Source organism: Schistocerca gregaria, chromosome 1 (assembly GCF_023897955.1).
Source record: "Schistocerca gregaria isolate iqSchGreg1 chromosome 1, iqSchGreg1.2, whole genome shotgun sequence".
Classification (NCBI taxonomy): domain Eukaryota; kingdom Metazoa; phylum Arthropoda; class Insecta; order Orthoptera; family Acrididae; genus Schistocerca; species Schistocerca gregaria.
The window spans coordinates 608,898,171-608,925,928 of NC_064920.1; the positions used below are offsets into that span (position 1 = coordinate 608,898,171).

General features: G+C 41.0%; 1 protein-coding gene across 6 annotated transcripts in view; it reads left to right on the plus strand.

Annotated features, from left to right (window-relative positions):
- LOC126358674 (zinc finger protein 429-like) overlaps window positions 1-27,758 on the plus strand; it is a 117,997-nt gene that overhangs the window by 69,206 nt on the left and 21,033 nt on the right. For all 6 annotated transcript variants that reach the window (XM_050007571.1, XM_050007568.1, XM_050007569.1 and 3 more), the window contains one exon: window positions 7,142-7,366. In XM_050007571.1, coding sequence (XP_049863528.1) covers window positions 7,142-7,366 — 225 coding nt within the window. The remainder of the gene's footprint in view (window positions 1-7,141; window positions 7,367-27,758) is intronic.

Below are 27,758 nucleotides of genomic sequence, written 5' to 3' on the forward strand. Positions count from 1 at the left end.
AACAAAACACACGCAAACACACACACACACACACACACACACACACACACACACACACACACACACACAACTGCAACTGAGGCATCAAGGGATCACCAATTTGGTATTGGAGGTCAGCATGGAGGGTAAAAATCATAGAGGGAGACCAAGAGATGAATACACTAAACAGATTCAGAAGGATGTAGGTTGCAGTAGGTACTGGGAGATCAAGCAGCTTGCACAGGATAGGCAACTGAAACCACACTGCGAGTAGCAGCACTGGTGCATGATGGCAGTGGTGACTGGGAGAGGGTAAGGAGGAGGCTAGGGTGGGGAGGGGGGGGGGGGATAGTATGGTGGCAGTGATGAACAGTAAAGTGCTGCAGGATAGACAGAGTGCAGGGGAGACATGGAGAGGGGGAGGGAAGTGGCAGAAAAGGAGAGAAATAAAAAGACTGGATGTGGTGGTGGAATGACGGCTGTGTAGTACTGGAGTGGGTACAGGAAAGGGGCTGGATGGGTGAGGACAGTGACTAACGAAGGTTGAGGCCAAGAGGGTTATGGGAATGTAGGATGTATTGCATGGAAAGTTTCTACCTGCACAATTCAGAAAAGCTGCTGTTGGTGGAAAGGATCCATATGGCACAGGTTGTGAAGCAGTCATTGAAATGAAGGATTTTATGTTTGGCAGAGTGTTCAGCAACAGGGTAGACCACTCGTTTCTTGGCCACAGTTCATCGGTGGCCATTCATGCGGGCATACAGCTTGTTGGTTGTCATGCCTACATGGAATGCAGCACAGTGTTGCAGCTTAGCTTGTAGACCACATGACTGGTTTCACAGGTAGCCCTGCCTTTGATGGGATAGGTGATGTTAGGGACTGGACTGGAGTAGGTTGTGGTGGGAGGACGTATGGGACAGGTCATGCATCTAGATCTATTACAGGGGTATGATCCATGAGGTAAGGGATTGGGAGCAGGGTTGTGTAAGGATGGACGAGTATTTTGTGTAGGTTTGGTGGATGGCAGAATACATTTCAGGGCATGACAAGAGGTAATCAAAATCCTTGCAGAGAATGTAATTCAGTTGCTGCACAGAATGTAATACAGTTGCTCCAGTCCTGGGTGGTAGTGAGTTAAGAGGGGAATGCTCCTCTGTGGCCAGGTAATCAAAACCCTTGCGGAGAATGTAATTCAGTTGCTGCAGAGAATGTAATACAGTTGCTCCAGTCCTGGGTTGTAATGAGTTAAGAGGGGAATGCTCCTCTTTGGCCAGACGGTGGGACTTAGGGAGGTGGTGGGAGACTGGAAAGATAAGGCTTGGGAGATTTGTTTTTTGTACAAGGCTGGGAGGATAATTAACAGTCAGTGAAGGTTTTTGTGAGACCTTCAGTATATTTTGAGAGGGACTGCTCATCACTGCAGATGTGACTACCACAGGTGGCTATGCTATACTGAAGGGACTTCTTGGTATGGAATGGGTGCCAGTTGTCAAAGTTGAGGTACTGCTGGTGGTTAGTACGTTTGATATGGATGGACATACTGATGTAGACATCTTTGAGGTGAAGGTCAACATCTAGGAAGGTGGCTTGTTGGATTGAGTAGGACCAGGTGAAGCAAATGGGGGAGAACCTCAACAATGTCTCCCTCATAGGGAAAGAAAACATCTTTCTATCTTTTGACATGGTCAGACATTTGTTTACTAGTTTTCAATGTTGTTACAAGAATATTTGTGGCTTAAAAAAAAAAAAAAAAAAGAAAATCTTGAATTCTCTGTCCAAACTCAACATTAGTTTCTTTTAAAACTATGAAAAGAGGGGAGGTTAGTGTGAGAAAACTGTTTTGACCATCATATCCGAGGACAAGACAGGTACAGACATGCTACAAATATGGCTTTCGATGTTGGAAGAACCTCATGAGACGATTTTCTGATACAGTTCTGTTGAATTATTTTGATGTGTCTCTGCTTGAGAGAGAATATAATTAATGTACAGGCTCTAGTACATAACAACTCTTTTTACCAAGGCTTACCATGGTGCTGAAATTTGTCTCATACATATTAGATATTTAGAGGACCACTTGTGACAATTTGAAATCTTGCTGAATTCTGTTTTATATTGTGCTCTTGGTTATGTATATTACGTGAAGAAATTTTGATCATTTTATGTGCATAGTATAAGAAAACATTATTTTTAAGCATTTATTTACGAACTATCAATATTATAATAATTATGTACCATAATAAGGAATTATTGTTTTCAATTAAGAAAATACACATATGTGAAACTGTTAACTAAAAAAGTTTAAAATGTAAAATAACAATTTTAAACATAAAACAAATATAACTAAAATAAATAACTAGACTAATAATGAATGTTTATATATTTTAATTAGGTTTGTTGAAAATACTCTGACAGCACATTGTGTACAGCTTCTTTTCCAGAAATGGTATTTCAGAAACCAGCTTTATTGCATATCGATGTATGTGGCTTCAAAGCTTTTTTAATTTAGGATGTAGCAAAACTTTCTATTTTTCAAAATCAATTATTGGTGGTGGAGTAGCTTGCAAAAATCCAAATTACTACAAAATTCTATTATACAGTTTTCAAGAACATTAATTACATATCAGCTTTCATATGAGAAACATTTTTTATGTACCAGACTTCAAATATACTTGCTCCAAACCAAATACGCTAAATACAGTGTGTGTTTTACCTCTTAAAAGTGAAACTGGGCACAAACAAAAAAACAGGTTTTGCATTATTTGCGCTTCTACACACCCACCAAAACCTGTCAATATCATTTATTGACATTTAGGAATGTCCCCTTGTGAGTGGCATGGAACAGAAAATTCATATTTGAAATTAATACAGGGAAATGATTCAGAACTATGAGAGGTTGCTCTTACTGAATAGTGGGTAGATTTTTAAGGTTTTAGTTAAGTGACAACCAACAGTCATTAAGTAATAAAAAATGCATTTTTAACCATCAGCTCTTTATTTTACAATCAATATGTCTACCGGTTTCAGTCCTCGACCATCTTCATAGGGCATAAGGTGAAAACAGATCAGGCAAAAAGAAAAAGAAAGGGTTGATTTTGTATTGCCTACACCTTTGTAGGATATTGATGATATAGTGGTTTAAGAGGAAGCAGCTAATTTTATAACCTTTGTTGTAATTAGGCATAAGTACAACATGACCAGTAGACTGATCACAGAAGCATTAACAACTTGAACACAGTATTAAGTTACATCACACACACACACACACACACACACACACACACACATGTGGCCTTTTGAAAGTACGTACATGCTTCACAGCATTCCTTCTCTCTTAAGGAGATTGGAGGTCACAGATTTTTAAATTCTTGAGACATCCATGCTGTCCTTGTCCGCTGGGCTCTGACTAAGCTGGCATGCTGCAATGGGAGCATATGATCTGAAGTGCTCCAGGTGTGGACACATTCTGTACCCACCTTCCCATGTCAAGCCATACAGCAACACCAGCGACACCAGGTCTGTTTCCATGTCAACCTCGGGCATCGGCTCTAGTAAGCATTCTCACGATGCTGATGATACTGGTATCAGCAGTTGCTCAGTAATGGGTGACGGAATTCCTGATGATGGTGTCAGAAGCAGTAGAGGTATTTCTGGTTTGCCTGCCAAGGATGGATGCCCTCACTCACATGGGAGTGGAGAACCAGCAGCAGCAGGTGATGTGACGACCAATGTGGACAGCCTCAGAGGCAATTATGTGACATCAGGAGGTGCCCAGTCATCCATGTGAAGGCAAAGCTGATCATGGTGCCTCATGCAGAGGCCATGTTACATGTGGATGTTGCAGAGATGCTTCCTCCAGCATCTGACAATGACAGCTGGTATCCATATAGGGCCTTGTCCAAAACCACGTGCCCAGACAGCCACATCCAGCTGGAAGAGGCACAGCAGCTACACAGTCCATCCAGGTGGAAGATGCAGGAGGTGTAGCAGAGTCCTCAGCTGGTGCCCATGGGGTAGCTCCACCTGGCTCTTCTCGCTGAATGGCATAAAACGGTATGAGGAGAGAAACCAATCTATGGCAATGTCAGATGAAGAGTTGGCAATGTACTGTTTCATCCAAGTTTTGAATGTTTGCACTAGGTGTTCCACTTCAGCATTAGATTGTGAATGGAACAGCAAGGCAAGGATGTGACGTATACCAGGGAAATTACAGAATGCCTCAAACTCTTGTGATGAAAATTGTGGACCATTATGGGTCACTAATATCATGGGCAAGCCTTCGAACAAAAAAATTTTGGGCAAGGCCACAATGGTGACAGTTGCGGATGTGCAAACATAATGAACAACGTAAGGAAAATAATAATATGCATCAACAGCAATGATCATTGAGAAAGGGGCCAGTGAAATCCATAGGTATATGGTCCCATGCATGCCATGGCTCCGGCCAAAGACACAAAGAGACCCAGGGAGCTGCTTGGCGCTTTGCACACTGTGAACAGGAGGCAGCCAGGTAGTCAGCATCACCCTCCAAGCTTGGCCAAAATATGTGTTGACGGGCCAACACTTTTGTGCTTGATACAACCCAATGATCTGCATGTAATAAACAGAGAACCTCTGAGGGAAGCACTAAGGAGATCACTATCCTGAGGAACCAAACACCGTGCATCTAAAAGCAGAATTCCATCCACAACAGAGAATCGATGTCAAAAGATGTAATATTCACGGAGGAGATCGGACACATGAGAAGATGGTGAATCCGGCCAACCATGCTGTACAAAAGTTATGACCTTACATAATACAGGATCCAAAGCTACATCCTTCATGATCTGTGTGCTACTTATAGGATAACCATCAACTGTCTCCTGTTCAGAGATCTCTATGTGGAAACAACACAATTCCTTCTGATCAAATCCTGAGGGTCTGGATTAGGCGGCAGGCAGAGCAAAGCATCAACATTTACATGTTGATTCGTAGGGCATATAAGTTTGTGTGTTTAACAATGTTACCACAGCTCTTGTATCCACTCGCATGTGCAGAACTTTATGAAAAACTATAACATTAATGAAAAGCTTGTATGGCACAACAGAAATAGCCAATACAACGTTTACATCCATATCTGCAGCAGGATCATTGAGCTGAATTTTTCTTTTACAAACAGAAGCAATGTGACCTTTTTTGTTGCGATTATGACAGATAGCCAACATTCTGGGCACTAATGGTTAATGGAACAATTAGTACAGGACAGAAGCATGGAAATATGTACAGTGCTGTTTATTGTATTGTTTACTTTTGTTGGTGCAGCCACTGCTGGGAGGGAGGCCAGCCACCTCGACACTGTGAGCATGTGTGGATCGCTTCAGCCATGTCTTCCCCTATGTGAACTATCTGAAACTTGGTGTGGAGGAGAGGGTCGGATTGCTGATACCTCACGCAATGACTCATTTTGGTTACCTGCAGCTTGCGAGTCCTTGAACGACAGTGCAATAGCTAAAACCTCAGAGATGGATGGATTTTCATACTGGGCGGCATGCTCTCGCACCTCACAATCTGGAGCTAAATGAATGATAGCATCTCACCATCTGATTAGCATATTGCTCTATATACACATCAGACACAAAATGCCAATGACAACGATTTAACCCAGGGGTCTCCAAACTACGGCCCGTGGGCCAAAACCGACCTGCGAGGGCTGGCAAACCAGCCTACGTTAGCTGGCCGGACATCCCCGGTATCCGGCCCGCCAAATATTTGAGGTGGTACCTACACTGCCAACAACTGAGTTTCGAAGCCTATCGCGATGAATACACTGTGACATTGGTTCTGCTGCTTGCTACGAGACTACATAACTAAACTTATTGTTGCACCGCTTGAAATAAAAATGTGTTGACATACTCTGCCTATGTTACGTCTTGCAGTAATAGTGTTGCTAACAGTGATTTTGAGATTTCGTTAACTTTGCAGGACACTTTCGTGAAGAATGTGCAGTGACATTCTTTTTGTCGGTGAAATTTGCCAGAATAAAATACGCCAAAATTTCGGTCAGGTACGTCCACCAATCAAAATTATGTAATTAAATAAAAATCGTAGTTCGTTTCAGTGCTAGCTATTCCCACAACCTTAAATTTTTGCGATTTCATCTTTCCTTTAGCCTTACAGTACAGTGATCATGAAGTGCTAGGGTGCTTTAATCCCACTAGGTAGATCTTGGCCCTTATGATTTGGTGGAGGAGTAAATGCGGCCCATGGACTAAAAAGTTTGGAGACCCCTGATTTAACCCATAGAGTTCAGTCACACATGCTCAATATGACTGATGTGGCTCCTTCCTACAATGGTAAAATTCCACCTGGGAAAAATCCTGCAAAGGGGCGAGTTGACATAGGACATGGCAATATTCATGAAAGGAACAAGGCACAACATAAAATGGCATCACTAATCCCAAAAGCTTGAAAGTGTTGTCACAGATGTTTCTCATATGTGTCCCATTCCTCAACCCAACTCACTATATGTAGGAAAGGGAGATGGATAAAAAATGGGGACTGCAGAGGGCAAAACAGCAGGTGACAGACTGAGGAGCATGCTGACCATACAAAACAGCAGCCAATGACTGAAGTACATGAGTTTGATTGTCCAGCACCAGTGATTTTTGATTGGTGGTGCAACATTGTGGAGAAAGATTCTGCTGCTCAACTACCCAACGTAAAATGTCTTCCATAACACCATCAGCCATCATGAGAATAAAAGAAGGACCAAGCGAAGTTTTTTCACAGAGAACAGGACCACACTCATTGTCAACTGTGTTGTTACTACGTATAAGTACAACACGACCTTTAGACAGAACACAACTTTATTCCACGGAAGCATTAACAACACAGTATTTAAGTAACATGCAGCAGGAACCAATAATGCACACCACAAAGAGCTGTACTTTATTAAACTTTTATATTTAAGAAGTATGGTATTGTCATAATTACACTACTTCAGTATTATAAGAATGAATGTTTGTCTCACTGTTGTCTGATGTTGACTGATACTTCTTTTCACAGGAAGATATGAATTTTGATTTATTTTCTATTCCACTAAGTCTCACCTTGTTGAAAAAGTGTTGCTGAGAAAAAGTGCAGAGAACTTTGTATTTTACTTCTAATTTTTCCTGGTTTTCAGTTTTGTTCCCTAACATTTCCTACCTCTTGGACATTGTCAAATCACTGTAAACATGACCATGCTGACATGGGACTGAAAGCTTATAAACGAACATTCAAATGCAAAATTTGTTTTCAACTATTTAAAAATGCATCAGATATTAGGACACACATGGATCACAGTCATAACAGTTATGAGGAGACAAAATATCTCTGTGAGACTTGTGGCAAGGTATTTAAACAGAAGGTAAGGGTCATACAAAAGTTTTGGATTTTTAAAAATTTGATTAAAATGATTAATGGAAAGTCTCATATAAAGATGTGAAACAAATACTAACAAAAAGATAGAGGGGCTGGCCAGTGCTTACCTCAGCTCAGTACAGCCAATAGATACACAAAGCAGAACAGAAATTTTTTATCCTAGCTTTCAGAACTTTGTTCCTTCGTCAGGGAGGTTTCCCTCTTCCTCCCTGACGAAGGAACAAAGTTCCAAAAGCTAGGATAAAATTTTTCTGTTCTGTTTTGTGTATCTATCAGCTGTACTGAGCTGAGGTAAGTACTGGCCAGCCCCTCTACCTCTTTGTTAGTATTTCTTTAAGAATTTGTTTATATTTATAAGCTACCAAGTTTCCCAAAGTCAGCACAAAATAAATTTATCTCAAACAGATAAATGTTTAAAAAAATAGCACTTTGTTATTAGAATTGTATCACAATGTTTCTTTTTTATCTTAAGTTTTTGTCTTTGAGAGCTAGGGCCAAAGATAAAAAAAAGTATAAGAAATAAAAAGAGATATGCATTTTAGTCAGACAGCCAGAAGGTTCTGCAAATACAAATCTTTTAATTAGTTTTGATGTAATCTGTTAACTCCCACTCACCCCCCCCTCCCCCCCTCATTTTTAACAAAGAAGATTTTATATAGTCTTCTTTAAGAGATAAATGTTATGAAAAGAAAATAAAATAAAATAAAAGAAAAAGATCATTTCAGATGATAACAGAAGATTTTCTTATGAGATGTTTTTACTTGTTGTCCTTAAGAAGGAGTTCTTAATTTGTTCAAAGAGAAAGATTGAATGCTTTTCTTAAATTTGTGCACAGTTTGGCGTATGTTTAAAATCTGAAAATTTTCTTATAAGTTTACTAGACTAGTTCCGGATGTTCACCCATCATTGACAGTATTTTATACATACGGTAATTCCTCTTAGCGTACGCTAATGACAGTATTTCATAATTATCATGTAATGATATGATTATAGGGTTTATATATGTGATATATGTAAAATTTGCTGATTGTGCACATATTACATATATAAATCTTATTATATGATTACAACAAAATATTGTCATTGGCGTGCACTATAAAGCATTGCAATAAATCAAGCAAGTTGGCCTAGTGATTAGCGCACTCGATTCAGATTCAGGAGGATGATGGTTCAAACCCGTCTTCAGTCATCCAGATTTAGGTTTTCTGTGATTTCCCTAAATCACTCCAGTCAAATGCCAGGATGGTTCCTTTGAAAGGGCATGGCTGATTTCCTTCCCCGTACCTTCACAATCCAAGTTTGTGCTCTGTCTGTACTGACCTCAATGTCGACTGGATGATAAACTCAATCTTCCTTCCTTTTCCTTCCATTATGTATAAGAAACTGCTGGTGATGGTGAATGCCCAAAACTAGGCCAGTAAAATAAACTACCACCAACAACCAGCTTATGCAAAAAATTTAATTATTAATCTCTATATATAAAAGGAATTCTCCTGGCTGATTCACTGACTGATCGTCGCTTGGTCCATGCCACTAAGGATAGAAACTTGAAATTTGGAGAGGGGGTTGATCTTATACTGCAGGCATCATATAAGATTGGATTTTCGAAATTCTGCCTCTAAGCAGTTGGAATATAGGATGAAAGGTTTTTTGAAAATATGTCACTATTAAGGCAATTTTGAAGAAAGAACTACGAAAATTGTTATTTGGTTTCTCACTCAGAAATTATGTATAAAATAGAGGAAAACATTCCACGTGGGAAAAATGCATCTAAAAACAAAGATGATGTGACTTACCAATCAAAAGCGCTGGCAGGTCGATAGACACACAAACAAACACAAACATACGCACAAAATTCAAGCTTTCGCAACCAACGGTTGCTTCATCAGGAAAGAGGGAAGGAGAGGGAAAGACGAAAGGATGTGGGTTTTAAGGGAGAGAGTAAGGAGTCATTCCAATCCCGGGAGCGGAAAGACTTACCTTAGGGGGAAAAGACTTACCTTAGGGGGAAAAAAGGACAGGTATACACTCACACACACCCACATATCCATCTGCACATACATAGACACTTTCCTGATGAATCAACCGACGGTTGCGGAAGCTTGAATTTTCTGTGTATTTTTGTGTTTGTCTGTGAGTCTATCGACCTGCCAGCTCTTTTGTTTGGTATATATGATTCCAAGACTTACGAAGCGGGAAAGCGCCAGTAGAAGGCACAATAAAAAACACACACACAAAATTTCGAGCTTTCGCAACCAGCGGTTGCTTTGTCAGGAAAGAGGGAAGGAGAAGGAAAAATGAAAGGATGTGGGTTTTAAGGGAGAGGGTAAGGAGTCATTCCAATCCCGGGAGCGGGAAGACTTCCCTTAGGGGAAAAAAAGGACAGTTGTACACTCGCGCACACACACACACATATCCATCCGCACATACGTAATTCTGTGTGTGTGTTTTGTTCATGTGCCTGTCTGCCGGCGCTTTCCCGCTTGGTAAGTCTTGGAATCTTTGTTTTTAATATATTTTTCCCATGTGGAAGTTTCTTTCTGTTTTATATATGTATATATTCCAAGACTTACCAAGCGGGAAAGCGCCGGCAGACAGGCACATGAACAAAACACACAAACACACACACAGAATTACTAGCTTTCGCAACCGATGGTTGCTTCTTCAGGAAGGAGAGGGAAAGACGAAAGGATGTAGGTTTTAAGGGAGAGGGTAAGGAGTCATTCCAATCCCGGGAGCGGAAAGACTTCCCTTAGGGGAAAAAAAGGACAGGTGTACACTCGCACACACACACACACACACACACACACACACACACACACACACACACACACACACATATCCATCCGCACATACACAGACACAAGCAGACATATTTAAAGGCAAAGAGTAGGGGCAGAGATGTCAGTCGAGGCGGAAGTACAGTGGCAAAGAAGTTGTTGAAAGACAGGTGAGGTATGAGCGGTGGCAACTTGAAATTAGCGGAGGTTGAGGCCTGGCGGATATCGAGAAGAGAGGATATACTGAAGGGCGAGTACCCATCTCCGGAGTTCGGATAGGTTGGCGTTGGTGGGAAGTATCCAGATAACTCGGACGGTGTAACACTGTGCCAAGATGTGCTGGCCGTGCATCAAGGCATGTTTAGCGAAGTATCCAGATAACTCGGACGGTGTAACACTGTGCCAAGATGTGCTGGCCGTGCATCAAGGCATGTTTAGCCACAGGGTGATCCTCATTACCAACAAACACTGTCTGCCTGTGTCCATTCATGCGAATGGACAGTTTGTTGCTGGTCATTCCCACATAGAAAGCGTCACAGTGCAGGCAGGTCAGTTGGTAAATCACGTGGGTGCTTTCACACGTGGCTCTCCCTTTGATCATGTACACCTTCCGGGTTACAGGACTGGAGTAGGTGGTGGTGGGAGGGTGCATAGGACAGGTTTTACACCGGGGGCGGTTGCAAGGGTAGGAGCCAGAGGGTAGGGAAGGTGGTTTGGGGATTTAATAGGAATGAACCAAGAGGTTACGAAGGTTAGGTGGATGGCGGAAAGACACTCTTGGTGGAGTGGGGAGGATTTCATGAAGGATGGATCTCATTTCGGGGCAGGATTTTAGGAAGTCGTATCCCTGCTGGAGAGCCACATTCAAGGTCTGATCCAGTCCCGGGAAGTATTCTGTCACAAGTGGGGCACTTTTGGGGTTCTTCTGTGAGAGGTTCTGGGTTTGAGGGGATGAGGAGGTGGCTCTGGTTATCTGCTTCTGTACCAGGTTGGGAGGGTAGTTGCGGGATGCGAAAGCTGTTTTCAGGTTGTTGGTGTAATGGTCGAGGGATTCAGGACTGGAGCAGATTCGTTTGCCACGAAGGCCTAGGCTGTAGGGAAGGGACCGTTTGATATGGAATGGGTGGCAGCTGTCATAATGGAGGTACTGTTGGTTGTTGGTGGGTTTGATGTGGACGGATGTGTGCAGCTGGCCATTGGACAGATGGAGGTCAACGTCTAGGAAAGTGGCATGGGATTTGGAGTAGGACCAGGTGAATCTGATGGAACCAAAGGAGTTGAGGTTGGAGAGGAAATTCTGTAGTTGTTCTTCACTGTGAGTCCAGATCATGAAGATGTCATCAATAAATCTGTACCAAACTTTGAGTTGGCAGGCTTGGGTAACCAAGAATGCTTCCTCTAAGCGACCCATAAATAGGTTGGCATACGAGGGGGCCATCCTGGTACCCATGGCTGTTCCCTTTAATTGTTGGTATGCGTGGCCTTCAAAAGTGAAGAAGTTGTGGGTCAGGATGAAGCTGGCTAAGGTGACGAGGAAAGAGGTTTTAGGTAGGGTGGCAGGTGATCGGCGTGAAAGGAAGTGCTCCATTGCAGTGAGGCCCTGGACGTGCGGGATATTCGTGTATAGGGAAGTGGCATCAATGGTTACAAGGATGGTTTCCGGGGGTAACAGACTGGGTACGGATTCCAGGCGTTCGAGAAAGTGGTTGGTGTCTTTGATGAAGGATGGGAGACTGCATGTAATGGGTTGAAGGTGTTGATCTACGTAGGCAGAGATACGTTCTGTGGGGGCTTGGTAACCAGCTACAATGGGGCGGCCAGGATGTTTGGGTTTGTGGATTTTAGGAAGTAGGTAGAAGGTAGGAGTGCGAGGTGTCGGTGGGGTGAGGAGTTTGATGGAGAAAGTTTGGTACAGATTTATTGATGACATCTTCATGATCTGGACTCACAGTGAAGAACAACTACAGAATTTCCTCTCCAACCTCAACTCCTTTGGTTCCATCAGATTCACCTGGTCCTACTCCAAATCCCATGCCACTTTCCTAGACGTTGTCCTCCATCTGTCCAATGGCCAGCTGCACACATCCGTCCACATCAAACCCACCAACAACCAACAGTACCTCCATTATGACAGCTGCCACCCATTCCATATCAAACGGTCCCTTCCCTACAGCCTAGGCCTTCGTGGCAAACGAATCTGCTCCAGTCCTGAATCCCTCGACCATTACACCAACAACCTGAAAACAGCTTTCGCATCCCGCAACTACCCTCCCAACCTGGTACAGAAGCAGATAACCAGAGCCACGTCCTCATCCCCTCAAACCCAGAACCTCTCACAGAAGAACCCCAAAAGTGCCCCACTTGTGACAGAATACTTCCCGGGACTGGATCAGACCTTGAATGTGGCTCTCCAGCAGGGATACGACTTCCTAAAATCCTGCCCCGAAATGAGATCCATCCTTCATGAAATCCTCCCCACTCCACCAAGAGTGTCTTTCCGCCATCCACCTAACCTTCGTAACCTCTTGGTTCATCCCTATGATATCCCCAAACCACCTTCCCTACCCTCTGGCTCCTACCCTTGCAGCCGCCCCCGGTGTAAAACCTGTCCTATACACCCTCCCACCACCACCTACTCCAGTCCTGTAACCCAGAAGGTGTACACGATCAAAGGGAGAGCCACGTGTGAAAGCACCCACGTGATTTACCAACTGACCTGCCTGCACTGTGACGCTTTCTATGTGGGAATGACCAGCAACAAACTGTCCATTCGCATGAATGGACACAGGCAGACAGTGTTTGTTGGTAATGAGGATCACCCTGTGGCTAAACATGCCTTGATGCACGGCCAGCACATCTTGGCACAGTGTTACACCGTCCGAGTTATCTGGATACTTCCCACCAACACCAACCTATCCGAACTCCGGAGATGGGAACTCGCCCTTCAGTATATCCTCTCTTCTCGATATCCGCCAGGCCTCAACCTCCGCTAATTTCAAGTTGCCACCGCTCATACCTCACCTGTCTTTCAACAACTTCTTTGCCTCTGTACTTCCGCGTCGACTGACATCTCTGCCCCTACTCTTTGCCTTTAAATATGTCTGCTTGTGTCTGTGTATGTGCGGATGGATATGTGTGTGTGTGTGTGTGTGAGTGTACACCTGTCCTTTTTTCCCCTAAGGGAAGTCTTTCCGCTCCCGGGATTGGAATGACTCCTTACCCTCTCCCTTAAAACCCACATCCTTTCGTCTTTCCCTCTCCTTCCTGAAGAAGCAACCATCGGTTGCGAAAGCTAGTAATTCTGTGTGTGTGTTTGTGTGTTTTGTTCATGTGCCTGTCTGCCGGCGCTTTCCCGCTTGGTAAGTCTTGGAATCTTTGTTTTTAATATATTTTTCCCATGTGGAAACAAAGATTCCTAGACTTACCAAGCGGGAAAGTGCTGGTAGACAGGCACAATAAATAAAACACACACATATATATAGAGATTAACACACACACAAATGTCTGCTTGTGTCTGTGTATGTGCGGATGGATATGTGCGTGTGTGCAAGTGTACACCTGTCCTTTTTTCCCCCTAAGGTAAGTCTTTCTACTCCCAGGATTGGAATGACTCCTTACCCTCTCCTTTAAAACCCACATCCTTTCGTCTTTCCCTCTCCTTCCCTCTTTTTCTGAAGAAAATAGTCCTCCATTTGGATCTCCAGGAGGGCAGTGCCTAGGGGAGGTGACCATGAGAAAAAGATAGAATAACCAACAAAAGGATAACATTCTAAGGACCAGGGGCTGGAATGTCAGAAGCTTGAACATAATAGGAAAGCTAGAATATCTGAAAACAAAAATGCAGAGGCTCAGTCTATATATAGTACTTCTGATCAGATGAGTATACAGCAATATTAACAGCAGCAGAAAATGGTATAACAGGAGTAGGATTCATTATGAATAGGAAGGTAGGACAGAGAGTCTGGCACTGCAAACAGTTAAGTGATAGGGTCGTTCTTATCAGAATTGACAACAAACCAACAGCGACAATGTTAGTTCAGGTATACACACTGATGTCACAAACTGAAGATGAAGAGATAGGGAAAGTATATGAGGATATTGAAAGGGTAATACAGTATGTAAAGGGAGATGAAAATCTAATAGTCATGGGGGACTGGAATGTAGTTGTAGGGGAAGGAGTAGAAGAAACAGCTACTGGAGAATAGGGGCTTGGGACAAGGAATGAGAGAGAAGAAAGACTAATTGAGTACTGTAATAAATTTCAGCTACAAATGGCGAATACTCTTTTCAAGAATTACAACAGGAGAGGTATACTTGGAAAAGGCCACATGATACAGGAAAATTTCACTTAGATTACATCATGGTAAGACAGAGACTCCAAAATCAGATAGTGGATTGTAAAGTGTACCCAGGATTAGATATAGAATCACATCACAATTTATTAGTGATGAAGAGTAGGCTGAAGTTTAAGAGATTAGTCAGGAAGAATCAATACACAAAGAAGTAGGAATCAGAAGTACTAAGGAATGATGAGGTACACTTGAAGTTTTCTAAGGCAATAGAGACAGCAATAAGGGCGAGCTGAAGAGGAACAGACATCTCTCAAAAGAAGTTGGAATGAAAAACGTAGATACAAAGAACGTAACTGTGAAGAATAATGGGTAACAGAAAAAATTCTTTAGTTCATCAAAGAAAGAAGGAAGTAAAAAAATGTTCAGGGAAATTCAGAAATGCAGTAATACAAGTCTCTGGTGAATGAAATAAATAGGAAGTGCACGAAAGTGAAGACAAAATGCGTGCAAGAAAAAGTGAAGAAATTGAAAAAGATAGGATGGCAGAAGGACTGACTCAGCATATAGGAAAGTCAAAACAACATTCGATGAAATTAAAAGCAAGTATGGTAACATTAAGAGTGCAATGGGAATTCTGCTGTTAAATGCAGAGGAGAGAGCAGATAGGTGGAAAGAGTACACTGAAGGCCTCTACAAGGGAGAAGATTTGTCTGATGTGATAGTAGAAGAAACAGGAGTCAATTTAGAAAAGATAGTAGATTCAGTATTAGAATCATAATTTAAGAGCTTTGGAGGACATAAAATCAAATAAGGCAGAAAGGGTTAGATAACATTCCATCAGAATTTCTAAAATCATTGGGGGAAGAGGCAACTAAAGGACTATTCACATTCATGAGTAGAATGTACGAGTCTGGTGACATGCCATCTGACTTTCAGAAATATACCATCCACACAATTCCGAAGACTACTTGAGTTGACAAACACAAGAATTATCGCACAATCAGTTTAACAGTTCATGCATTCAAGTTGCTGACAACAATAATATGCAGAAGAATGGAAAAGAAATTTGAGGATGTGTTAGATGATGGCCAGTTTGGCTTTAGGAAAGGTAAAGGCACCAGAGAGACAATTCTGACATTGCGACTGATAAAGGAAGAAAGACTAAAGAAAAATCAAGACACATTCAAGGATCTGTTGACCTGAAAAAAGTGTTTGACAGTGTAAAATGGTGCAAGATATTCGAAATACTGAGAAAAATAGGAGTAATCTATAGGGACAGTCACATATTATACAATATGTACAAGAGCCATGAGGGAATTATAAGAGTAGATGACCAAGATCAAAGTACTCGGATTAAAAAGGGTGTAAGACAGGGATGTAGTCTTTCACACCTACTGTTCAGTTTGTACATTGAAGATGTACTGATGGAAATAAAAGAAAGGTGGTAAGGAGTGGAAATAAATTAAAGATGAATGGATATCAAAGATACAGTTTGCTGATGACACTGCTATCCTGAGTGAAAGACAAGAAGAATTTTTGCATGGTCTGCTGAATGTAATGAACACTCTAATGAGCACGGAGTATGGATTGAGGGTAAATTGAAGAAAGACGGAAGTAATGAGAAGAAGCAGAAATGAGAACTGTGAGAAACTTAACATCAGTATTGATGGTCATGAAGTAGATGGAGTTAAGGAATTCTTCTAAATATGCAGCAAAATAACCAGTGATGGATGGAGCTAGGAGGGCATCAAAAGTGGAGTAGCACTTGCAAAAAGGGCATTCCTGGCCGAGAGAAATCTACTGGTATCAAACATACGCCTTACTTTGACGACAAAATTTCCGAGAATATTACATTTGAAGCACAGCATTGCATAGCACTGAAATGTGGACTGTGGGAAAACTGGAACAGAAGAGAACCGAACCATTTGAGATGTGGTGCTACGGATAAATGTTTAAAATTAGGTGGACTGATAAGGTAAGAAATGAGGAGGTTCTGTGCAGAGTTGAAGAGAAAAGGAATATGTGGAAAACACTGACAAGGAGAAGGGCCAAGATTATAGGACATCTGTTAAGAAATCAGAGAATGACTTCCATGGTATTAAAGGGAGCAGTAGAGGGCAAAAACTGTAGGGACGACAGAGATTGGAATACATCCAGCAAATAATTGAGTATGTCGGTTGCAAGTGATACTCTGAGATGAAGAAGTTGACACATGAATTCTTGGCAGGCCATGCCAAACCAATCAGTATGCTGATTACTCAAAAAAAGAAAGAAATGAAATAGGGAATGAAAAGTTTTATTAAAATATTTCGTTATGAAAGCAGACTCACTTTTTGCTCAAAAGTGGTTGGAAAAGACCATGCTTCTATGGCATTAATTAGAGTTAAAAGTTTAGAAAGTGTTGCATTTTGTGAACTAAATCAAAGAAAGCTATTTAATAGTCACCATAACAAATTGTTTTGCCAGAATTGAATTGGGGAGGGGGGGGGGGGGGCCTTTAATACTTCTCAAATGGCCTAATGTATGTTTATAGAATTAGTTTTGTTGTAATAACTGTGAAAACTAATCATTACTGATGACAAAATAGATTCCATCCTGAAATGCTGTTCCATGTACAAGAATATCTGAGAAAAGAGAGTTCAGTACCAGGTCAAAGACCAGTGGTGATAACTATAGAACCATATAGCCAATTTATCATCCTTTTTTTAACTCAATATATGAAATTAAATTAAAATCAATTTATTTATTTATTTCAATGGAACACTTCAGTACCCAAAGAAATTGTGCAGAGACTGGCAGCCATGTAAAGGGTCACTATCATTTTTATAGTGAGTTGATTTACATGTGAACAATGGGTGTAACAACGTACAAATTCAATTAAAGAAAGACCATACAGTCTATGCAAGCAAAGCAGCATGCGCTAAGCTGGTATGATATGTATACACTTTTAAGACACCTGTCATAGTAGCTGCCAATTGTGGTTTGAAGTCAGAAGGGACGAGCTCTAGCCCATAAGACATGTGATTAAATAAGTAAATAAATACCATATCTGAAACTTATTTAACAGTATTCCCAAGCCAATACTCTCTTTTACCAGTTTGCCAGTTCCATCCAACTCCTCCATGAAACTTCTGTGCTTCTGAAATTGTAAAAAGAAGGAAGTTATTTCTGTATGAGCACAGATATTGTTGGTATGTTGGAATTTTTAATATGCTGAATCTGTTCCTCACAATTCCTGTAGAAATAATATTTATGTAGTAATGTAAAAATGTGGTGCACTGGAATTAACTGCTTTCTATCTTTATAAAAAAAATCAAATTTAATTTAAAAACTGTAAATTGTCAGTATGGAGCCATATTTGCATATGAGTGTGTAATATGAACGGAAAATGATCATTCCACATCATTATGAGTAACTGTACAAATGTCCTATGGAACATAAAAGTAACTACAAAGGAAATTTCTAGTTTCAAGCACATACTCTTCCATTTATTGAAAAAGCCAAAAACAAGTAGTACACAGTGTGTTTGGATACCATAATGCAATTCCTACCAAGTTTCATAAACTACTGTACTTACGTACGATTACGACAATACAATTTTTTTTCTTGATACAATAATTTACTAACAACCATATATATTGTAGACATTTATTTCATGAACTTCTTGTATGTAACTAGTTTCAGCATTACATTGATGCCATCTTCAGGCCCCACACGTCATAGTCGTCATAGAGTCTGTGCCTCCTTGTCACCAAGAGCTGTTGCATAGCAATTTGATTCATGGATCCAGTTATATGGCTCCTTCTGTATATAGCGATTTTAGACTATGACATGTGGGGCCTGATGATGGCATCAATGTAATGCCGAAACTGGTTGAATATAAGAAGTTCATGAAATAAATTTCTACAGTATATACGGCTGTTGGTAAATTATTGTATCAAGAAATACATGTCAGCCATTGTCCCACAGTCCATAATGGACCAACAAGGACAATACAAATTAGTTAAATTTGTAAATATTTTGTTAGTTACCTGTAGTGCAATATGGCTAGGTGGAATAACATGAGGAGCATAAACCATGATCATATGCTGCTTCTGAATAATATAAAATTTATCTTATATTTGCAAGATATGCTAATGAAATAATTTTATATAAACACATTTGACCAAGAGTGACAAGACACAAAGTTAAAATACAGCCAGAAGAAAAGGAAAATGGTATTTATAAAAAGTTTTTATGAAGTCAGTATGTGCTTCAGTTTGCTGTTAGTATGTTGAATTTTAATTTACAAAACAAGCATTCATTTAATTGACTATTAAACACTGAAACATTAGAAAAACTTACAGCAGTATGGATACAATGCAAAATCGATGAGGTGTCTGAGCAGACTGACATTACACCAAAATACATGTACTGATAAACTATCCAGTGTTACAGAAATTAAGCAAAATCTATGGCAACATTACGTTATGCCCTGTCTGTCCTATTAAAAACAAATTTTCAAAGACAACTAGACTGCAGGCACTAAGGCTTATGACCCACGTTGACCTTCAAAAATGGTTCAAATGGCTCTGAGCACCATGGGACTCAACATCTGAGATCATCAGTCCCATAGAACTTAGAACTACTTAAACCTAACTAACCTAAGGACATCACACACATCCATGCCCGAGGCAGGATTCGAACCTGCAACCGTAGCGGTCACGCAGTTCCAGACTGAAGCGCCTAGAACCGCACAGCCACACCGGCCGGCCACGTTGACCTTCTGTCATAAAATTCTACGATTTGTTCAAGTGGAGAGTAACAGCTGTGACCTCTGCCAGTCATCTGCATTTGGTCACAATACCCCACTGCACAAAACAGCATATGTATGTAACACAAAGCCTGAGTGCAAACAATAAGGAGCCAATGAATAGTTGCAGCCATAGCAACCTCAGCAGTTGCCAAAGTTTCCTCCAAATATGACAATCTATCTTATACCAGCACTTTGCTAAGTGCATTCCAGAGTTAGTCATTTCAATATTTTGTGCCTTTTATGGGTACAGAGCATTAGAATCCATCCCTAAAGCATCTAGGAATATCTCATGTAAATGAATCAATGACCAAATTCTTAAACATGTGGACCAAGCTATCTTGCCTAATGAGGTGGGAGATGTTATGATACACAAATTTTAGCTGTAATTTTTACATATGACCTTCAGTTAGTTGTTATTAGTAGGAAGAAGGCACAACAAAATTCAATGAGAGAGAGAGAGAGAGAGAGAGAGAGAGAGAGAGAGAGAGAGAGAGAGAGAGAGAGAGAGAGGTTAAAGACAAGACAAACTAGGCAACCCAATGTGAAACACCATGTCAGTCACCCTCATCAGTCTACACTCACTTAGGCTGTCACCAACGGAAGAACAGATAATTCATAAGGAACTGGAGAAGAGATGTATTCTAGTTAACAGTCTGGACACACAGTTAACATTTCAAAGTAAAAAAGTTACACAGACTCATTACAGAAATGTATGTGCCAGTGACAATTATAACCATCAAAAATAGATATGGGGACCTCAGGGTCACCTGTTGCTATGAACATCCACATCTCATTGTTCAGGGCATGCGCCTCAGTTAAGAGCAGGGCATATTGTAGCCATTCCTCCTGTAGTCCTTATAATTCATCAGACTGGAATTGTTTATTAGGATGTTTCCCAAGTTCACAAATAGCAATAAATGGGTCACATAGTATGCACTGCCTACAAACTGCTTCTGTGTCAGGTTCTTCGGCCGACATTCATCTAATGATTTTTCTGACATTTTGCCAGCAGGAGTGGCTGGCATTGTCAAAGCTTCACCCTCCATTGCCGGTGGTGAACTGGAGCCGAGCTCGCGGCCGCAGACTATATGTACCTGGCGCACCAACATCCGAGGGCTTCTCCGTGTTCATTTCCGGTACGGTTCGCCTCTTGCTACCTGCGACGGTCGTTCGCTGCAGTACGGGAAGCCAGGATCCGTTTACCTTAAGGCTTTCCTCTTTCTGGTTGAAACTGTTCGCATGTTTTTGTATTTCTACAGCTTCTCTGAACAAGCATGTGTGATAGTGCTTCTCTACAGCCAGAACTTCCGTGCTGGCGAATTTTATTACGTGGTCAGTCTCATTCAGTGAGTGCTCTGCCACGGCCGATTTCTCCACCTGCCCCAACCTGCAATGTCGCTTATGCTCTTTGATCCTGGTGTTAATTGATCGTGCAGTCATTCCAACATAAACTTTTTCGTATGTGCACGGTATACAGTATATTCCCGACATTGCAAGTGGGTCTCTTTTCTACTTCGCCGATCTAAGACACTCTTTGATCTTCCTTGTCGCTTTGAAAATCGTCTTTATGCCATGTTTGCGCAATATACGGCCGATTCTGTCCATCACTCTGGGAATGTATGGCAGAAAGGCCGTACCCGACATTTCTTTTTCTGGTTCCTTACTTCGCTGAGTGTTTGGCTCTGTTACACTTATAATATAATTTGTGGAGTACCCAATGCTCCTCTGGACAGTTTCCAGGTGTTGCATTTCTTGTTTGAGGTGTTGCGGCTCACATATTCGTTCTGCTCTCGTTACGAGTGTACTAATTATGCCTCTTTTCTGGCTCGCGTGGTGGTTTGACAGTTTGTGCAGGTATCGGTCTGTGTGTATCATTTTTCGATACATGCTGTGTCACAGGTTTTTGCTGTGCCTTGTGACCTGCACATCTAGAAATGGCAGTTTCTTGTCCTTTTCTTCTTCCATGGTAAATATTATGTTGGCATGGAGGCTGTTCAAGTATCTCAGGAAGTCACCGAGCTGTTCTTCACCATGGCTCCACACCACGAAAGTATCATTGACGTACCTGTACCACACCTTAGGTTTGAAGTCGCCAAGTCCAGTGCCTGTGCTTCGAATTATTCCTTGAAGAAGTTGACCACCACTGGACTGAGAGGATTACCCATGGCGACGCCTTCCAGCATGGAAGAGCTTTTTGATGTCTTGTGGGAAAATGGAACCAATGTGCTCCAGAGCGTCACTGAGTGGCACTTTCGTAAATAACGAAACAACATCAAAGCTGACCAGGATGTCGTTTGGTGCAAGTTTTAAGTTTCTTCAGCTTGTCAATGAAATGTCCTGAGTCCTTAATGTAAGTGTCGGTCTTCCCCACGTGTGGCTGGAGCAAAGAGGCCAAGTGTTTTGCCAGTTTATACATCAGTGAGCCAGGAGCGCTAACGATCGGTCTCAGTGGAATGTGGTTCTTATGGATCTTGGGTAATCCGTACACCCAAGGTGGTAGGGCTTCTGTATTGTGCAGGTTTCTCTGTATGTCCACCGGCAGAGAAGACGCCTTGATTAATCCATTCGTATTCCGTGTGATACACTACGTCAGATCTGCGCTTAGTTTTCGGTACGTTGTTGGATCTAATAGGTCTCAGATTTTTTGCTCATAATCTTCGGTCTTCATTACGATGGTCGCATTCCCCTTATCGGCAGGCAGTACCAATATACTCTTGTCGGCGTTGAGATTCTTGATGGCTTGTACCTCTTCTTTCTTCAAGTAGCAAGCTGGTGGTTTTGCTAGTGCAGTATACTGGCTGTTTCAGTGCATATTTCCTCTGCTCTTTCACAAGGAAGGGTCCAAATGGCTGCTTCGGTGTTGGCAATGATGTCCTCCATAGGTATAGTTCTCGGGATGATAGTGAAATTCCCTCCTTTTTGAAGAACAGACACTTCCTCTTCGGTCAATTGTCGTTTAGTGAGGTTGAGCACTGTGTGTGACATGTCGGGAATCGCCTTGTCGCTCTGCTTCCGGCACCTTTCATACTTTTTCTTCTGTCGCTCGGTGCAGTGCTCAAGTTCATTCTGCATGCTCCCGTGAGTGATATTGTTGATCTTGTCCCAGTCGTCTCGATGCATTCTGCTACTTAGTTGATAGAAAATGTCCAGAAGTTCCCGATCTGTTCTTGCCAAGTCTCTCCGTGTTGTATGAATTCGTTCACAAAGAAAAGCTCGTTTCATTCTGTCGTAGATACAATGTGCTTGGGCGGTGGTGAATAGGCACTTACATCTCAAGAACTTTGGTGTACCACATTCATCTTGGCACCGTGACAGAAAGGCGAGAGAGGACATCAGTCGCGCTTTCTTCTTCCGTTGTTGGTCACGGCAGGAAAGAGGCATGATTAGTACACTCATAAAGAGAGCAGGACGAATGTGTACAGCACCTCAAACGAGAAATGCAAACCTGGAAACTGTTCTGAGGAGTAATGGGTACTCCACAAATTATATTAGAAGTGTAACAGAGCCAAACACTCGGCAAAGTAATGAACCAGAAAAAGAAATGTCGGGTCGGCCTTTCTGTCATACTTTCCCAGAGTGATGGACAGAATCAGCCTTATATTGAACAAAAATGGTGTAAAGACGATTTTCAAACCGACAAGGAAGATCAAAAAGTGTCTTAGATCAGCGAAGGAGAAAAGAGACCCACCTGCAATGTTGGGAATATACTGTATACCATGCACATGTCGGAATGACTAGACGATCAACGAGCATAAACGACATTGGAGGTTGGGGCAGGTGGAGAAATCAGCCATGGCAGAGCACGCACTGAATGAAACCAACCACATAAGCAAGAGGAGAACAGCACTAGAAATGACTGCTGAGAAGCCCTCGCACGTTGGCGTGCCAGGTACATATAGTCTGCAGCCATGAGCTCAGCTCCAGTTCACCACTGGCAATGGAGGGTGAAGCTTTGACAATGCCAGCCACTCCTGCTGGCGAAACGTCAGAAAAATCATTAGATGAACGTCGGCCGAAGAACCCGACACAGAAGTCAATAGGCAGTTTGTCAACAAGTGGCCATGAAAGCCTTAACAATAATGTATGCACTGCCTACTTCACTTCTTATGTAGTAACCAGGGCTGTTGAGACTGCCAAAGTTATATAAACTGTCTGTTTCTTGCAGAAGGTAATTTTGAAACATCGGGCACCATGTGTAAAGATCCCTGATTGTGGAAAAAACTTTATTCTAGACTGCTGTCAGAAGTAATTTCTTATTGCAACTGCCTACCACCTGCAAGTGAATTGTCATGTGGAATTTTTTTTTAAGCCGTTGGCAGATACACTCTCAGTCTGTGCTGACATCAAATAGAGAGACTGAGATATGAAACTGCTGTTGTAACATTTGCATGTAACACAGCAAAGAAAGGTATTATACATTTTATGTTGGTTTTTTTAAACCATAATTGAGAGGCTGTAATAACTATTTTCTCTCTTTCAACTTCATGAACTCAGGTTGATTACATCAAACAGCTCATAAGCAGTACTGAAGAATCAAGACAGCTGACACAAATATTGAGCTTGGATGCACAGGATAAGGAGCTTGAATATCATAAAGTGAAACACTATCCAAATGACCTAGTTTGGATTCTAATATCTGTGCAAGTCTTGCTACCAGAAAAAAGATTGAAATGCTACTTTGACTCATACTGAATCCTATGTCATATGACAGACATCACCTATGAAATTGAGGATGGTAATCCTATTCTGAGCAGGTAAAAATGCAGAGATGTCATCAATGTGAAGCCCTATAAAAATTCTTATTAGTTGGTTTGAGGAAGGGCACAAACAGAGAGGTCATTGTTCCATAATTCTGAGGTGCAGATTGATGATAGGGGCTTTTGATAAAAGGAACACAAAAACCTGTCCAATTATTGCAATGGCTTGATGGAATTAATTCCATTTGAATGTCACAGTGACCATTATGATGTGACAAACACAGCCAGAATGTAAGGGTCCACCATTGCTATCATACAAAAAAACCACTAACTACTTTGAGATATAGGAAACTGTAGTACATTTGCAAACAACAGGTCACTGTTTTGGGAGGAAGCGGAGGAATAACACGTGCTGTGAGTCATCTGCCCCAGCGTAGTGGGTGTAGGCACTGGCTAGCTTGTCTGGACCAATGGTTTGATTCTCATGTCCTGCAATGATTTATAAATTTACATTTTTGATGTTGCAGTGAGAATGATAATTGCCCACCACAGAGATGCTGTATGATGAAGCAGTATCACCAGGTGCCAACAAGGAAGGAGTAAGATATGACTCCTTTAGTTTCGAAGCATCACTGTTATGCCAGGCTCTTCAGATACTGCCAGACAGGACAGGAGGGAAAACTTCTGTCAGAGTCCAGTCAGGGCCTCTGAGAGTATCAACAGTTTCGCCACGAGTACAGCCACAAGACAGTTCCACATCAGCCTACAGAGGCCAGTGTCAGCATACATTGATCGGTCAAGCTTTGTTCGTACTTACGTGGACAGAGTACTGAGTACCACCAACAGACATGTATTTGTCACAACTACAGTAAACAGTCTGCATTCCTTAACTGCAGATTTGTACTATATGCTCAGTGATTTTAGCTGGTCTTCTGTATTTGAACCTCCATTAATTCCACATGTGCTCTCACACCCACAGCAGAGCACACCCATAGTAATGAGGAGCAAAAGTTAAGTGTATCATTTTTTTTATTTAAAAGGTGTTCTGTTCATTGACTGGTCACTTGTATGTGTGCCCAAAGCAGGACACTACAGATTTGTTGAAAGTCATGATATTCCTTATTTACTGAATATTATAATTTGCTAAACATTCTATATGTGTATAAATAGGAGCACTCTCTACTGAGGCATGCATTTCAGCCTTCTCTGAAGATGTACTCAGAAGTGAGGTGTTAGTTATTATTGATTAAAAAAAGAATATTTAAGTTTAATGTACTTTCAGTGATGTGGCCATTAGATATGGAGTACAAGTTCAGGATGGAGAAGAAAATTGACCACACCCTTTTGTAGGAACCATAGTGCAGTTCAGTTTAAGCTGTTAAGAGAAGTCTCAGAGAACTAACTCTAGGTGGGTACATGTTAGCATTTCTCATCCTGCATCTCTCAACTACTCACAGGGCAACCATCAGTTTTTAAATTAAAAATCACTGCCACCAGTCAAAACTAGATATATACATTGAGTGCAAAACTTCAATGTGGTATACATCAGATTATTTGTTTTGTAAAGTCTGTTTAGTTTACCAAAGTTACTCTGGTGGATTTTTAATACTGCCTGGCCTAAATATGAAAAGTGACCAAACAGTTCCATGTCATTCATTGATGGAATTCGTCTGCCTTATAGACAAACAATACTCTGCCATGAGCAAAATAAAGTTGGTTCAGCTTTATTCCATTAACATGTATTGCTTTTTCAGTTCTCCTGTCTGAAAATTTCCTTTTGAGCTGCTGAGGATAATTTTTGTGATATGGAATCACCTTGTTCAAATCTTCTTCTAGTTCTGTATTTCCTATCATCCCAGTTATACCTAAAAGAAGTTATAATTTAATAATGTAGACTGACCATATTCCTTGTTCTGCAAACACTGTTAGCAGAGGTCACTTGAAACAGTGCCCAGAACTTTCAGAAAATCTGTGACTACTAGAAAAAGTGGCAGTACATACATACAGCCTTGTTTCGTAACTTTGTTCGTAGCTTGCAACTGGTCCAATGTGCTGTATTCCCTTCTGAAACCAGCTTCTTCCTTTAAAATCCAGTGTTTTTCTGTGGATCATGTAACAAATCATATACTGCACTTGTATTTGGTGAAAATAATTCATATGTTGATTGAAAATCAATCAACTAATAAAGGGAAGATCTTTGAATGGTAATTTATTATGCTACTAAAAATTATTTTTACTTCTTTGTTAATATAATGTAGTGAAGTAGCTCTTCCTTAAGAAGCATACATGAATCTTTAATCTTCAACAACTAGTTAAACATAACTGGAATTGGAATTAAACAATAGAAAAAAATTGTGTGAATATAAAATTTATTTCAACATTTTTCAAGGTTCACAAACTCAGCCAGTTTGCACAGTCTCTAGATGACACTGCTTTGTGAAGTAGGCAACAGTTCACTGCTTTACACAAAATTTGTAATTTACTTCAAATGGGAACTAAACTGATGGTGTTAATGTCATAAATGTGTTCTGTGGGGCACTTTAAATAAAAAGCAAACAATTTCAGTTTGAAACATTAGTTCTAGGATCTCCACTGTAAGAATCTTAATCAGTATTTCATCATGAAAAATACAGCTATAATAGAACAACAATTTTTGCATGATAACTGCTACAAGCCCTTCAGTGTACACTTAAGGAGGAATGATGGCAAAGGTGGTTACTTGAAAATTATTCAATGACTTTTTTTAGAATGCTTATAAAAGGCTGTCTGACAGGAAACTGGTTGATCCACAGTTTATAAGTGGGGCACTGCAGCTGGTGAAGGATACTGTTGAAGTGAAGATTCCAAGAGGAGTGAAGCAGATACCTGTTAAAGCCTGCACCACTTTTGTGGCATGGTGGATCAATGGTAAAGTGCCAGGCAGCTCCAAAAGTCATGGGTTCAATCACAGTCACTTCTAGGAGTTTTATCTGTCACTTATTACTCTCAGGCAATGTTTGTTAATGTGACAAATGCTGAGCAGCCTCATAATTCAGAGTCCACATTAATCTTTATGTCACTCTACAAGTGGCTGGGTCAGCCAGGTCAAAGGTCAGAGGCAGGCAACAGCCTACCACCTCCAATAGAACCATACCTAGTCACTGTGGTGTTCAAACTATTCTTTGGTTGATGACAGCATTACTTATTTGGTTAACTAATTGAGACACAGGAGACAAACATATCAGTTGTACATGTAAGATGTCAAAGAGCCTTAGTTATAAAAACTTAACATAACTTCCTGCACTGGACCAGCAAAGGTTAATAGCAAAAATACAGCAGTGAAAAAGTCTCAATAGTAGGAAGAATTTATTTATACATAAATAATACTGGCCCAAGAATCTAAATGTTGACAAAATAACTGTTGTGTGCAGGCACAGCCTGGTTATTCTAAAAGCTTAAAACTGTGAGAGAACATTGTATTAGTTTGGTTAGGTTCTCTGATTATTACTGTAGATTTACAGATGTATGTCAAAACCTGAAACTATTTGTTGGCTGTATACTTCTCTTCAAATAACTAACGTTATTGGAGAGTAATAGTGAGATACAATAGGTAACATAGAATGATATAGAGCTTACTTAATCTTGGAGAAAGCCTATATGCATATTAATTTGTAGTGCTTCACTTAATCACAGTTTCAGTGAGATTTTACAAATGATGGGGAATTGACAGTTTAATTGCACTCTCTCCTCCTCCCCCTTGGGGCAATCCAAATACACTGAAAACAATAACCAGTACTCGTATTACACAAAAAAATTGTGTTGGGAACTTGTGGGG